General features: G+C 33.1%; 1 protein-coding gene across 2 annotated transcripts in view; it reads left to right on the forward strand.

Moving 5' to 3' along the window:
- Window positions 1–16,990, forward strand: part of LOC141454409 (uncharacterized) — a 91,210-nt gene that overhangs the window by 60,784 nt on the left and 13,436 nt on the right. For both annotated transcript variants that reach the window (XM_074128587.1, XM_074128586.1), the window contains exons 2-4: window positions 12,707–12,968; window positions 15,394–15,520; window positions 16,553–16,718. In XM_074128587.1, the coding sequence (XP_073984688.1) occupies window positions 12,853–12,968; window positions 15,394–15,520; window positions 16,553–16,718 (409 nt within the window). In that variant the 5' untranslated portion in view covers window positions 12,707–12,852. The remainder of the gene's footprint in view (window positions 1–12,706; window positions 12,969–15,393; window positions 15,521–16,552; window positions 16,719–16,990) is intronic.

Genomic DNA, 16,990 nt, shown 5'->3' on the forward strand with positions numbered 1-16,990 from the left:
TTTTTGTTTTTTAGGTTTTCCAAGTCTGTTATTTTTAATTTTTAAATAATTTTTGTTTTGGAAATGCGTTTGAGAAAAGTTCTCGAGAAGTGATTGGGAGGTAGGTTTTCTAAAATGATCATTTGAGAATAATGTGAAGTTAAACTTAAAAAAATGAAAATAAATCAGAGTAAACAGAGAAAAAACACCACCTTGTAGATAAACAGTGGTGTGCAATCAAACTACAGTTAGATCGTACAAGGACTTCCACTCGCTGCATCTTCAGGAAGTATGAGTTCACAACTTACAGCACAAAATAAGAACAAAATATTCGGCTATTACTAAAAAAATAAATCTGTATTTTGTAGCTGTAGTTTCTATTAAGGATTCTGGTCAGTTTTATTTGTACTGTTTTCAAAATCAAATGTTGTTGTCAGTTAAAGATTAAGACCTCATTTGTGCCTGGCTAACATTGTACATGCATTTAGGAGAACTACGAGGGTCGTTTGAAAAGTCCGTGCAAAGTCAGAGAGATAGCACCACTGGCGCGTATCAAGGTTATGTTTAGTTAGTAGCATCTCTTGGAAGAACACACACCAAGTTTCAGCCAGATCGGTCTATTTCTTTGTGTTTGGCATTTGTTTGAATCGAGGAAGTCGAGTGATTTTCAAAAAATGGACGAAAAAGAATTTCGTGTGTTGATTAAACACTACTTTATGAAAGGCAAAACGCCTCAGGAGACTAAAGAGAAGCTTGATAAACATTATGGTGACTCTGCACCTTCGATTAGAACAGTTTATAAGTGGTTTCAAAATTTTCGGAGTGGCCATATGGGCACAAGTGACGCTAAACGTTCTGGACGCCCTGTTGAGGTTACTACTCCAGAAATCATTGATAAAATCCATGATATGGTGATGGATGACAGAAGAGTGAAGGTGCGTGAGATTGCTAGTGCTGTGGGCATCTCGAATGAACGGGTACATAATATTTTGCATCAACATTTGGACATGACAAAGCTATCCGCAAGATGGGTGCCGCGATTGCTCACGCTTGACCAAAAACGAAATCGTGTGAAGTGTTGCAAGGACGGTTTGCAGCTGTTCCAGAAGAATCCGCAGGTCTTTAAGCGTCGTTTCGTCACTGTGGATGAAACATGGATACATCACTACACTCCTGAGACCAAAGAACAATCTAAACAATGGGTTACCAAGGGGGAATCTGCGCCAAAAAAGGCGAAGACCGTTCCTTCGGCCGGAAAGATTATGGCGACTGTCTTTTGGGATTCGCAAGGAATAATCCTCAGCGACTATCTGGAAAAGGGTAAAACTATTACAGGTGCATATTATTCATCGTTATTGGGCCGTTTGAAAACCGAGCTGCAAGAAAAACGCCCACGATTGGCCCACAAAAAAGTCCTTTTCCATCACGACAACGCACCAGCTCACACCTCAGCAGTTGTGGTCGCAAAATTAATGGAAATAGGGTTCCAACTCGTTTCACATCCCCCCTATTCTCCAGACTTGGCTCCCTCGGACTACTATTTGTTCCCCAATATGGAGAAATGGCTGGCGGGAAAAAAATTTTATTCAAACGAGAAGGTGATTGCAGAAACGAATGGCTATTTTTCAGACTTGGACAAATCCTATTATTCGGAAGGGATCAACAAACTAGAGCAGCGTTGGACGAAGTGTATAAGCCTAAAAGGAGACTATGTTGAAAAATAAAAAAGGTTTACCCCAAAAAATTAAGTAGTTTTTATTTTTGCACGGACTTTTCAAACGACCCTCGTATCTGTTCATTATTTACTTGCTTCAAGAGGTTCCGTAGGCGTCTCAAGGTAAACGGGTTTCTATTGGTGACTTCACCATGGTCTGAGATCTTCTTCATTTATCACGATTTAAAGTTTATTTAAATCTCCTTGTTGCACATAATGATCTTTTGTATCTAATAGATCTATGTAATATACAACATACTTAATCTTTTCTATAAGTTGAAGCTGTTTTTGGCCGTTTAAAAAAATTCTAATAAAATGCGTCAATCTTAAAGTGTGTCTACCTGGAGATGAACTTCCTGATTTCGATCGAAATTGGGCATAGAGCTACGAAAAGACATCCTTTTTATCTATACAATTGTAGAGAACACTAGGGTAGCAACTTTTGACCATTTGTTTTAAAGATCGATCTTTATAAAATGGAAGTTATTTAAATCATTTTAATAGTTATCCAATGAAATTCAATGGATAAAATGCTAGAGTTGTGGTTTAACAGAGGGAACAGACTGCACATAATTCCTACCGCTTTATCGCACACTGAGTTTATGTGTTTTCTCTAGCATAGATTTTCTTAATAAAAAACTAATTTACTATTTTTATATCCGTTCCGTACTCCTTCGTGCAGCCCCTGTGTGGTCCCATACTTGTTGCACCAAGTTACGAAGTTACAAAGAGTCCAAAACAAATGCTTAAGACTAGTTGGGTCATATCCCGGGGTGGACACCCATAGACTACATGCATGTAGCCCTTGATGTTGCCAGCGTGTCTACATTTATCTATAGCGCTACGGACAAATATGTAATTACCTGTACACACAGTCCCTATCCGTACGTAAAGAGTATTGTTGACTACAACTTAAGTTCTCTTAATTATAAAAAATGCAAGCATAGAAGGTTTAAACATATCTTGCTTTAATTAACTGTAAGTAGTAAGGTTTTTTTTAAATTTTTTGCCTTAGTATTAAGTTCGACTTATATCGACATATGTAACTAATAATATGTTGTGGAGAGTATATAGGCACTGCAGCCTGAAACCCCCTTTTCTGTATATTTGTATAAAAAAAATTTAAATTGTAAATAAACTTTTTCAAATTCAAAAAATTGATAAAATGGGAAACGGTCAGTGTAATTTCTACCACTTTTTTTTAAAAAAGCATCACTCATCTTTCTATTTCCATCCAGTTCAACAGCTTCCCTTAAATATTTCCTTTTCTTAATCAACTCTATTTGAACATTTTTCTTAAAACAATGATAATAATAATAACAATTCTATGGTGGACTCCCACACGGAGGTACCGGGTTCGAATCCAGCTGCTGACCCTTAGATTTTCTCTTCCAAGGAGCTTCTTTCAGCTCACTGAAATGGTGATGGACAGTGTTGTCTGTCTGGGCGCCAATAACCTTAGATGTTGATGCGCCTTAAATCATAAAAAAAAAAAAATAATAATAATAATTCTATGAGTGTCTAGGAATGATAGATGAACTTTCAAATTGAAACCACACTTTCCAGGCTGATAATGGCGATGCCCAAAATGGTGTTGCGGTAGTTACATACACCTTAACTAATTCATCAGTTTTGTATTTGATATAATTTTCTACACCTTACACCATCTGATTGTTATTGGCAACTATAAGTTCAGCAAAATTCAATTTTAAACAAGGAGTTGATCAATTAAATTGTTTGATTATAATTGTAAGAAAGTCATCTGAGTAATCACTCTAGAATTTTCTGAATTCAAAAACCTTTAAGCCATTATTTCTTGTCTATATTTATTAATATCTTTTAAAACGAACAGTATGATATTGTTCTTGAATAAGTAGAGAAAGTTATAATTAACTAGGGACCGTTATGACATGAAACTGAAGTAGAGTTACACTCGTTAAGAAGAAATAATCACAATCACATTTCTAACAAACGTCTTATCCAATATTATCTAAACAAACTATACTTCCTTTAAGTAGAGTAACTAAGATCTTTCCCCATCTTAAAAAAAGAAAACAAATTGCTGATACAGTTGGCACAGGCTTCCGGTTTAGTCATTTGCTTCATTTCCATCTTCCTCGTGATTCATATTTGTGATTCACTATCATTAAAAAAGAAGAAGTGATAATTTTGCACTTGTTCATTTCATTCAATTCAATAATTTCAACAAAATTTATTTCTCAATTAATTAATTTATTATTATTTTATTAGTCACTTTTATTTTTAAAAAAATAACAATTAAAAAAAAATTAATGTTCTATTGTCCACTTTATACATATTATTGTTTCGTAAATAGCGACCTTCTGTAAGCTATTGTTCTGTTTATAATTTTGTAAATAAAATTACGTAGTTCCTTTATGTAATAACTATGTAATAAATAGAAGACATAAGATGAAAATTAGTATTTAAAATCTGTAAGAAAGAGATTAGACTAAGGTAATAATTTATATTTAGGAGCAGTGGCGTAACTAGATTTTTTAGGCCCATAAGCAAATTCTAACTAAGGGGCCCCTTCTAACATTTCTTTTATTTCAACTGTTTATACGAAGGAAAATTATTTTTTAACATTTATATATGTACGAGGGTCGTTTGAAAAGTCCGTGCAAAAATAAAAACTACTTAATTTTTTGGGGTAAACCTTTTTTATTTTTCAACATAGTCTCCTTTTAGGCTTATACACTTCGTCCAACGCTGCTCTAGTTTGTTGATCCCTTCCGAATAATAGGATTTGTCCAAGTCTGAAAAATAGCCATTCGTTTCTGCAATCACCTCCTCGTTTGAATAAAATCTTTTTCCCGCCAGCCATTTCTTCATATTGGGGAACAAATAGTAGTCCGAGGGAGCCAAGTCTGGAGAATAGGGGGGGATGTGAAACGAGTTGGAACCCTATTTCCATTAATTTTGCGACCACAACTGCTGAGGTGTGAGCTGGTGCGTTGTCGTGGTGGAAAAGGACTTTTTTGTGGGCCAATCGTGGGCGTTTTTCTTGCAGCTCGGTTTTCAAATGGTCCAATAACGATGAATAATATGCACCTGTAATAGTTTTACCCTTTCCCAGATAGTCGATGAGGATTATTCCTTGCGAATCCCAAAAGACAGTCGCCATAATCTTTCCGGCCGAAGGAACGGTCTTCGCCTTTTTTGGCGCAGATTCCCCCTTGATAACCCATTGTTTAGATTGTTCTTTGGTCTCAGGAGTGTAGTGATGTATCCATGTTTCATTCACAGTGACGAAACGACGCTTAAAGTCCTACGGATTCTTCTGGAACAGCTGCAAACCGTCCTTGCAACACTTCACACGATTTCGTTTTTGGTCAAGCGTGAGCAATCGCGGCACCCATCTTGCGGATAGCTTTGTCATGTCCAAATGTTGATGCAAAATATTATGTACCCGTTCATTCGAGATGCCCACAGCACTAGCAATCTCACGCACCTTCACTCTTCTGTCATCCATCACCATATCATGGATTTTATCAATGATTTCTGGAGTAGTAACCTCAACAGGGCGTCCAGAACGTTCAGCGTCACTTGTGCCCATATGGCCACTCCAAAAATTTTGAAACCACTTATAAACTGTTCTAATCGAAGGTGCAGAGTCACCATAATGTTTATCAAGCTTCTCTTTAGTCTCCTGAGGCGTTTTGCCTTTCATAAAGTAGTGTTTAATCAACACACGAAATTCTTTTTCGTCCATTTTTTGAAAATCACTCGACTTCCTCGATTCAAACGAATGCCAAACACAAAGAAATAGACCGATCTGGCTGAAACTTGGTGTGTGTTCTTCCAAGAGATGCTACTAACTAAACATAACCTCGATACGCGCCAGTGGTGCTATCTCTCTGACTTTGCACGGACTTTTCAAACGACCCTCGTATTTAAGGATTTTAAATTACATTTAAATACAAGGATTTAACGTTTAAAAGAAAACTGATTACAAATAAAAAGCAAAACATATTTGAATATAAACAAAGTATAAAAAGTTATCTAAATGATTTTTCGTCTAGATTTTGCAGCCGCAAATTTGTCAATTAGTCTTTGTGTTAAATTGACTTGCTTCTTTATTCTTAATAGCTATCAATGCTAAATATTTCAGACGAGAAACCAATAGATGAGGTTAGGTGGATGATTATTTAATAAAATTGTTTTGTAGTTATAATTTAATTTTAAATAAATGAACCCTCACACACGGACTTAAGCGAACTGAAGTTAACAGGCGTTATCGACTTCATAAAAGACTGCTAGACCGACGATCAAATCTTTCACTTAATAACAAACGACTGATATTCACTTCTATACTAAAACCCGCCTGGATGTACTGGTATTGAACTGTGGGGTTCAACGAAACGATCCAATCTTCAATGAATTCAATCTCTTCTGTCTAAAATTCTCCATTTTACGTTTCAAATCTAACCATCCTCATAGATTTGGAAATCCGTTTGTAGGACAGTTTGCCTCGAACTCGCTATAAAAGTTTTCATCAGAACTTGCCCTCTCATTCCACCAATCCTCTTGTCCGCCATTTATCATCTCCATCACCATCCAGATCATCCTCCCAGACGATTAAAATCAGCCAGTGGCCTCGCGATTTTCTCTCTTCTGAAGAGAGTAGCTAACCCTGGGAGACGACTTAGGGAGTGTTATCACTGGGTAACTTCTCCCCTCAATTAGTAAGTTTGTAGTGGTGTCAGTTATTGTCATTGTTACTTATGGTGTATCTAGGCGCTGGTGTAACTTAACAAATAAATTTTTTAAAAAATAAAAATAAAAAATAAATGAATATATTTGATATTTTAATACTTCTAAACAATATTTATAAACAAAACAAAAAAGTTAATTAAATATATGATTTTTTATAATATAAATAGCAAATAAATAAATTTATAAAGGGGCCCCCGGCTTTAGGGGGCCCGAAAGCGTTGCTTCCAGTTGCTTCCCTGTAGCTACGCCACTGTTTAGGAGCAATATTGAGTAGCTTACCATTAAATCGAGCAGCCATGTTTACTTACGTACCTGGTTCTGATTTAAAAATGATGGCCACCACTTTAGAAATATTAAAAACAAATATTTTCCTAAACGTGAGAAGTTAAATATCAGAATTCATTTTCAATTTAGTCACAATATTACCAAATTACTGTAAAAACTACGCGTTAAAAACAAAATCTAAATGTTGACTTCATTTTACAAATTGGTGTTGTTGTATCTCGTACAATAAGTTGATAATTCTTGTTAAGAACTTTCCATTAAAATTTACTTATTTGTCTAATTTTGATTTACGTAAAAGCTGAAGAGTTGATATGTTCAACTGTCTTGTTGTAAACTACAGTAGAAAGTGAATTCCAAGGTCTCCAAGGAAGGAGAACTACCAATCTCAGAACAATTGCTTTTATTCGTGTTTTGTTATTGTCATTTCTCCTTACAGCTGATTTTCTGGATTAAATTCATTGTTATTTCTAAATAATAAGTAAGGGCGAACCTTATTTACGAGTAAAAGTGCTTCAAATCTGCTCCAAAAAGTATGACTTTAAAACCGAAACTGTTTAATATTTTTTTTCTGCAACCATGTAGGGAAGTTCTCATTACTCAATTAAAATCAGCCCAACTTCCCACACTAGTGGGGGGAAATTCCCATTAGTGTCACTTTCCGCACAAGTGAGTGGAAAAACTTTATTGTGCTTCCTTGATATAAGAAGTTTTGTTATTAACATAAATATTTTCTGTAAAACTCTAATAAGCTTATTTAAATTTATTTTATTTAAATAATTAAAAAACGAATATTAAAAAATAAAATAAAAATTGAAAGGAATATAGAAATAAAAATAATACTTTAATAAATAATTAGATATTTTTAATTATAACAGTTAAAAAGGTTATAGTGTTACCTTATAGAAATTTAAAATGGATTCTAGTGATGCCTGTTTAGAAAACACTCCTCCATCTATAAAAGAAACAGCAGAAAATGTAATAAGTAATGTAAATACGTAAGTAATGTAAATAATTGTAATATAACAATAAATGTTTATAATAAATAAATTACTTTTTGTAGACTGTAAAAATGGAATTTTTAATTTTATTAGTTAATAAATGGTTGCAGAAAAAATATAATATTTAACTCTAGTGTAAAGTATTTTCCTCACACTCGGCAATTTGCACTTGCACTCGCATCGCTTCGCTCGCTCGTGCGTGCAAACCCTGCCTCGCGTGAGGAAAAGTACTACTTTCCACACTTGTTAAATAAATAACTATTGCTTTATATAATGTATTTTGTTGACATGTGGACTTTCGCCATACTTACCCAAAGATAATATATGTTTTTCTTGCTCATAAAGGTCGTCTCCCCTCCATTATTCATCAAATAACTATGATAATATGTCCAGCATTTTGTTCAAAGTGTAAAAAATATCTGCAAACAACCTTAGTACATCTACAATTCATTGTAAGAATTAACTAATTGAAGCAGTCTTCAAATTTAGTTGTTTTTTTTTAATTTTTATATAAAATCTTGGTTGTAATAACTTTAAAGATATTAATGAGTTACAAATCTGATGCTTTAATCATGTTAACCATTGTCCCGCTTTAAAAATTGGAAGTTTTTTCTTGAAATTTGAAAATTTAGAGTTAATTTATTCAAAAAATATTTTTGATATACTTTCACGTAAACTGTTAGACACTTACAATAATTAATTTTACAAAAAAAAAAATTAATATTAAGTGTGCAGCACTACAAAAATGGCAGACAGATTACAATAATGGGGATCAAGGGAGATTCTATAAAACTAAGGCAGATCAGTTACCTAGACAACCGTGGTTTAAGGGGAACTGTCACTAATAAATGGGTTGTTACGACAATAAGCAGGCTGAGAGCGAACCACGCGGTGTGCGAATCGTATCTTCACCGGATCAACAAAAGGTCCTCACTCCTCTTTGTGTTGATTGCAATGAGGAGGAGGATTTCAAACATATAATAATGATATGTCCACGTTATGTGGTAGAAAGGAAACGAATGTTTGACGATATATACAGGTATTTAGATGCACCATTTCGCTACGAAGACATTCTCCACCAACATCTATCTGCTTAAATCTGTAGCAGAGCTAGCAATGATATATGAATGTATTTAAAAGTTATGGCCGATTAGAATGAATGGAAGAAAATGATTAGAGAAGGATTACGTGATTTTAATTTCGGTTAAGCTATAAGGATGGCAGGCATATATAGAGTACTGATCCATCCATTAGCAGCAGTTTATGTAAATAGTTGTATATAGTAGAGGGATGAATGTGTGAAGCGAATGTATTTATAAGTAAGAATGGAGAGTGAGTGATATTCTAGTGATAAGCACCTAGACGATGCTGGCTGTATGGCGGAAGCCAATGCCAAAAAGAAAAAAAGAAAAAAAAAATATGGTGGATTAAAAGTGTTGTAACAAATTCAAGAAACGAACAACGCGATAAAAATTGCATTAAGAAGTAGTTTACAAGATGTAAAGATAAAAACTTCCGCCAATAGAATAAAATTAAACAAATTAATTTAAAATTTAATTAATTAAAAAACAGTTTAAATTAAAAAAAGATAATTTTATCCCGCAATATTGGAGAGAGAGATCAGCACGTTTACGGTAGGGGCACCAAACTATCGAAAGCATCTGACCGATTATTTAAAGCTTTGTTATGTAATTATTTTGACAAACTCATGTTCATTTAAACTTTCTAATTATAGAAACCTTCTGCCACTGCCATCATTATAAAACCATTTTAAATATAATATGCAGAGAGGAGTCACTACGCAAAAAAAAATGATTTAAATTAATTTTACTTTAATTAAATTTAATTAGATTAGTAAAGTTCTTTGTATGGCATTAATTTGGGAAATACAAATTTTTCGTAATATTACTTTGAAGAAATTGTAAAAATATTTTGGTGATTTACGTAGAATGAAAGAGACATAGAAAAGAGAGAAAAAAAAATAAGTACCCATACAACTTATGTCACCATATTTTTTACGGCATATCTACACAATGTTGGCAGCAACTTTCAACCTAAAAATAACAAAAAGCTTCCCATACCTGCATACAATAGAAATAATAACCTACTTAAAAGTTACTTCTCATTGAACCACTTATCTGACAAAAGTGTTTCTCGTGGTTATTACTTGGTTCATCAGCCGGAACTGAATTAACTAGATTACTACTTGGTTTAATCGTTCAACTTTCTGTTTCAACATTATTACGGTTTCTTTTTTTAAGCAAAACGATTACGAAGATACCATTATACAGAGAGTGGTAAACTGAAAAACAGTACCTCAACATGCATAAAACATGTGGAAATTTTAAGCACTAGTTTAATGTGTTCTTTATTATTTATTATTATTATTGTTGTTTGAAAGGAGGTCAATCATCAAAGCTTTTTACAGTATGTTACTACTTATCTGTCCAATGACAACAAAACTTCCAAAGGGAATTGCAAATTTCATTCCAGTAACTAATTGTATTAAGTTGTGATGAAACATAAAAACACTTTCTGTAATATGCACTTTTATCTTTGGGGCTGTAAAAAAAATTCTATGAACATTTAGTCTCAAAACAAAGTATAAATTGGAGCAAAACCCTTAATTTATGTTTCTAGTCGTGAATAAAACATTTAAAAAATTATCATAAGCTTAAAGCCTCTATTCTAATTAATACGATTCCTTCTTTCTGCATTTAACTGCAGTAAATAGCGGTTAAATGTGCTTCCCAAGATCCAACGCACCAAATAATGGCTGATTGGACAATGCAGCGGAGAGTATTGAATGATCCCTGTACACGTCTGCAGTTACCAGAGATTAAAAGTGATTTCAAAGCTGCTGTTGTAATGCTAGAGATTGTGAATGGAGAAGCTAGAATTTTCTTCGGAGATGCCAGTTAACATTTCTTGTAGGGTGAGATGGCCACCATTTTATTTGGAGGGTGCGTGCAAAATTTTGGCTAGGGCTATGCTTACTTTATTATTATTTTTGGAAACCTCATACGCTCACAAACATAAGATAAGGAAAAAATTTCAGAAAAAATGCTAAGGGAAACATTTTTTTATTCTTACAAAAAAAAAAATAGCATTTGGCCATCTATCCCCACTGAGTTGGGTGAGTTGGCCAATGTAACTTGGGAGAGATGGCCACTTATTGTAAATGAAATTGCGCTAGTAAAACGTAAAAATAACGGGAAAAAAATGAATGGTTACTTAATATTTACTTATTATTCTTCTTTTTAAATGCGCTTTTACTGCAATTTTGGCAAGCTTATGCAAAAGAAGAGCAATTTTCGTGAAACCACTTCCGGCATATTATGCATTCCAACCAATCTTCTCTTTCTGGTCTTGTTGTAGCTTTCCCCATATCCTGTACATTAAGTTTCATCGATTTCTGAAATGGCATCACTTTCCTCTTCAAATTCGATTCCTCGGAACTTGGGGAAGGTGAGCGTTTTCTCTTTCAGACAATCTTTCTCTTTCAAAACTGTCTCTTTGGGGATGGTATTTCTTGTTGGTTTGGCTTTCTTTGATACTCTGTTTTTCACAACAGCAATGTGCTCGGGTGAAGTTAATAAAGTGACAACAAACTTTGCTCTTTTCCTTGCAGAGACGACAGTTTGGGTGTGGGGTTAATACGATCTCAAATTTTCTTCAGTATAATTTCCGCGGTTAGTGTTCTGTCTTTTATGCTGGGTTGGCATTTTTCTGCAGTGAATTGGAAACTGAGCCAAACTATAACAGAAAAAAAGTAAAAATAATTGGCCATCTATCCCTACTGTTTGACGGCCATCTGCCCCGAATGCTAGGAAGAGATGGCCATCATGATAAACAAAACTCTACGCATAATTTTTAACAGTTTTAGAGGTTAGGATTCATTAATGTATATTTTACTTACATAATATGTAGAAAACAACACTAAAATTTCGACACATACATTCACTGCAGCACGCAGTATGAAACTATCATAAAATTTTTTGTTGAGGCGATAATGTTTTTATTCTCTGAGTTAATTAATAACGCTTAGACGCAGACCAAAATATACTCACTGTAGTCAGAAATGAACGTTCATCACTTGAGAGGTCACACAGCGCCGTCGGACGACATTTCGGTTAAATTTCGGCTGTTGGCCGTCTCACCCGACTTTACCCTGTATAAAGAATAGTCTGTCCAACTTCCATTTCTTCTTTTTGTCCAAAGAATAATTTTCTTCCGAAAACTCCTATACACAATTCTAGAGCTTCTCTTCCGTCCTAAATCGTTCGCAATGGGTACTTTCATCTGCATAAAAATTAACGTTGATCAAATGGTGTTCATGTTCTTTTCTTTGGATTGTTATTCTTAAATTGAAGAATAAACTTTATTTTGAAAGATTTAGAAGAGACATTCCTTTATTACGCAAGCCTGGTGCTTATTAAAATATCCCTAACTTCCGATTTAAGTCACTCAGTGTTGGCAGGTCTCTTTGTTCAAGATGACTGCGATTTGCGGACAGCGTTCTTTCTTGAGCAATAACTCATACAACAGACTTTTTACGTAAAACAGCATTTAAAAAAAAAATAAATAAAAAAAATAAACTTATAATTAACAGAGTGTTACTGCCTGTTCTAACAGCCATGTCAGTAAGAAATGGAGCGTCTCCGTGCGGATATTATCAGACATCACAATTATCTGTAAGTGGAGCCAACATCCTGTGGCACTCAACTAACTGCCTTCATTCAACAGTAGAAGTGTTTTTAATGTACGTAATTTAAGAAGTAGAAGAAAAGATAGCAGACTTTACCTCATTCTTATCTTCAAGCAGACATGTGAGAACACGATTTCGAACTATAGGTCGGAGAAGTTGCAGAAGTAGTTGAATTATCTAAAATAAACAATTCGTTTGTTTGTTTATTTTTTTCCCCTATCATTTAACCTTTTAGAGCGTTTTAGATGAATAGGATTATTAACCCTGCTTGTTTTTCTGTTTTAGGTGCGAAAAATATTGGAAAGATGTACTTTGAACAAAATTCATATCGCGAAGGAGTCGCGTAAATCTGAAAAAAATAATAGACTAAACAAGAACCAACAAGGGGGAAGAAGAAGATCTTAAAAAAGGAAGTAATCAGACTGAGTTTTATGTTATATAAAAATATGACGACGCTTATTCAAGTGATAGTTTTATTTCTAAGTGTAATCATTCTTCCACAAATAGATTCATTAGAAGGACCAAACGTTTGTACAAAGCAGGAACCGTAAGTATTAAAAAAAAACTATCAAATTACGTAATAAATCTAAAACTATTTTATGAAAAAAATCAGTTAGATTGTTAATTATTTGGAAAATGCGAAATCAATGTATAAAATAAAGGCTGTTGTCTATTTTTTGTCCATTAAAATTGTTTATAAGTGCTGATTAGTACACAATAAACATCATTTTATTGTATATTTAGTTATAGAATGTCGCATCTTACTTGATGACGCATTTAGTTTTATTAATTTCGAACTATTTTTATTTTTATTCCTTTAAAAGGTAAACATAGATTTTTTCTACAGAATTTATTTTGGGTGCAAAATGATTTCAAGGCAAAAAAAAGAGAAAAAAACTTCAATTTGTTATAACAATGCTAAGATTGTAAATTCTTATGCAACAGTTAACGTTAAAATATTTTTTTCTGCAACCATGTAGGAATGTTCTCATTACTCAATTAAAATCAGCTGTGTAATGCCCAACTTCCCTCACTAGTGGGGAAAAATTCCCATTAGTGTCACTTTCCTCACTTGTGAGTGGAAAAACTTTATTGTGCTTCCTTGATATAAGAAGTTTTGTTATTAACATAAATATTTTATGTAAAACTTTAATAAGTTTATTTGACGTAACTAAATAATTAAAAAACGAATATTAAAAAATAAAATAAAAATTGAAAGGAATATAGAAATAAAAATAATACTTTAATAAATAATTAGATATTTTTAATTATAACAGTTAAAAAGGTTAGGTATAGTGTTTTATAGAAATTTAAAATGGATTCTAGTGATTCCTGTTTAGAAAACACTCCTCCATCAATAAAAGAAACAGCAGAAAATGTAATAAGTAATGTAAATACGTATTTAATGTAAATAATTGTAATATAACAATAAATGTTTATAATAAATAAATTACTTTTTGTAGGCTGTAAAAATGGAATTTTTAATTTTTTTAGTTAATAAATCTAATGGTTGCAGAAAAAATATAATATTTAACTCGAGTGTAAAGTATTTTCCTCACACTCGGCAATTTGCACTTGCACTCGCCTCGCTTCGCTCGCTCGTGCGTGCAAACCCTGCCTCGCGTGAGGAAAAGCACTACTTTCCACACTTGTTAAATAAATAACTATTATCACTGTTTAAAACAATTACTAGACGAATGTGAAATCTTTTTTTTAAAAAAAAAATCTCATGTAAAATACTCCCAACTTCTTGTTATAATATAAACAAACTACGGGAAGGCATGGGTAAGTGCGTCCAATTACGTTAATTTTGTTTAATGGTTGACTTACTTTCTAGGACGAAACCTTTTTTCTTTTGGCTCGTTCGTTTGAATGGGCCTCAGGAGCCCGAAAATAAAAAAAATTTTTAGTTCGAAAAATGATTTAAAATGGTTTCTCCAAAACTCACTACTACTTCTACGTACATCATTGATCCCCATATTAATACAAATTATTAGGGCGTGTTTCAACATGACCAACTTATTTATGGATAGATGTATAAATCGGTGCATGATTTGTGTTCAGAAAACCCTATAGAAAAAGTTTATCGACAGCTAAATGCCCAAATTAACTTGTGGCATTATTAGTCTGTGTATATTCTACGGTCTTGCGAAAAAGAAGTAGGGGCTGCACGTGTATTGGATCAGTGCGAAGGAAATGGGCTAGGGTTTGGCTCTTCAGAAAAGGAATTTCCTTTTTATTAAAAGGGAAATATTTTTCTTGCCATTATTTTACTTTTCTAGGCATCTGAGAAACCAAATATGGAACTTAAAATTCCAGTATATCTATTGTTCTAATCAATTCTCTCATCCAATAATAATAATAGTAAGCATTATGAACATCAAACAAAGACTATGCTCCCGACAATTATTATTCGGGACTACTAATGCGAATTCTGGAAGTTCAACCAAGCATTCTATATCCTATCGTAAAATCTAATAATTCTGGTAAAATATCCTTCGAAAAAATAGCCAATGTTTCTTACTGTGATTCAAATCTAACCTTCCACATCAACCTTATAATCCCCCTTAGTCGGCCAGCTATTAATATCCCACTACATAAAGTTCCACGTTTCCACTAACACCACTTATACAAAGACTGTCCTCTCTCACCAATTCCCGATAATCCCTCCGATTAGTTGCCAACCCCAAAATTTCTTCAGCTGTACCTAACTTTCTCTTGGTCAAAATAAGATAACCAAAACAATTAGTGCACCACCAAGTAGAAAACTTCCCAACTTTTAATTTAACATTAGTTTTGTCATTGATACTGTTTATATTGTAATGAATTCCAATAGAACAAAACAATTATACACGACACTTTCTGCATATCATTACTTTGAATTCATTTCCATTTTTATTTCTGGTATTTTATGGCATCCTACTTAATTTTTATATCAATAACATTTTTACTTTATTCTGAATTGATTTTAGGTATAACGTAACAGTTAGAGTGTCTGAAAGAAAGCCTAAACAGGTACGAGAATACGTATGGTGTCTCAAAATGCCGCCCAGATGTTCAAAATATAAAATAGAATTTGAAGTAGTTTATAAGAATGAGGTATACAATTTTTTATTAAAACTAATAATAGTTTTATTATTATTCTGTAATTTTCATGACAGAATTGTTTTACTTATTAAAATTTTGCTGTCTTAGCTATGGTTTAAAAGTTAATGTAGCTATGTAGGTACAGGGGTGCATCTAGAATTTAGTGAGATGGTAGTTAGTTCGAGGAGTGAATTGCATTTCTTTGTAATTTTAAAAATATTTTATCACTTATGTTACAGCACAATCACTTTTTTAATGAAACTGTTTCTGAAAATATATTTATTTACTAAATAATTTAGACAACTTGATCTAGTAAAGCTATAAATTATAAATCAATATTTGATAGTCATTAATTATTGAGTAATTACACAAATTGACTACTAGAGGCGCTACGGTAGCCAAGCGGTTGGAGGCAAGATGTATCGTTGGTTAGTGGGTTGGATTCCCCTGGTCTAGGACCTTGGAATTTAAATTTAATGTTCAATATGAGAACTTTTGTAGAGAATGTTTTCTAGTCACCTTAATCCACAACACCTAATCGGTAGTTAGACTTAAAGCCCTCCTGAAAAAAATAAGCATTACTTTATTTTAATTTTTTTTTTTTTATTGACTAACAAAACAGATAGACAGTCTCTGCAATTTATAATTTTTTTCATTTAAGGGCATCTTCGGTCCTAAAATTAGTCCTAACAATTGAAAAATAACCTCATATCTAATTTTTTTTGTCAAAGCAACATGTCAGTCTAAAATTTTTGTGAAAAGTTTACTCGTTTAGGGGAACTATCAACAAAAAAAACTAACTTACTTCTGTAATCTCAAATTTTTGATCCCTTAGGCCTCCATTGTTTGAACGCATTAATGTGGTGCTAATAATAATAATACCCTGGGAAGGTTAGGTGCAGAGAAATTTACTTGTCTAGAATTAAGGTTTTTTGGAAGTGCATAAATTGCAACCTTTTTTTTCTCTTCAACCTGTATTTTCTAAACTCAAAGTAAAGTTCTAAAACCTTCATAAGTAAAAAATAACTAATTCTTCTTGAACAGGTAATAACAAAAGTCAGACCAATTGAAGAATGTTGTCGTGGATATGCCAAGAATTCTTTAAACCGGTGTACACCAGTATGCACAGATCAATGTTTGCATGGATCTTGTATAGCTCCGGATACATGTAAATGTGAACCAGGCTACGGTGGACCAACATGCGACATATGTTTGTATTTATTTAATTTTTCTGTTTTCTTAATATTATTTAAAAAAAAAAAAAATTATGTTCCATAGATATTAATGTCGTTCATTTTTATTTTTTAAAATTTATCTTTGGGATAGATCGATGTGAGTATTCTCTACGAAACCATTTTCTGAGTATCCTACACTGCATGCCATTAATAAGTAACTGTTGCATCATTTGTACAAAAGTGCTAGAGTAGCAGTTTTTCGCATGATAAGTATTCACTTTTAAGAATTTATGTTAAAGATCTATTA

This window comes from Rhodnius prolixus, unplaced genomic scaffold (assembly GCF_049639745.1).
Source record: "Rhodnius prolixus isolate KJV_2025 unplaced genomic scaffold, Rpr scaffold_9, whole genome shotgun sequence".
In the NCBI taxonomy this organism is placed as follows: Eukaryota; Metazoa; Arthropoda; class Insecta; order Hemiptera; family Reduviidae; genus Rhodnius; species Rhodnius prolixus.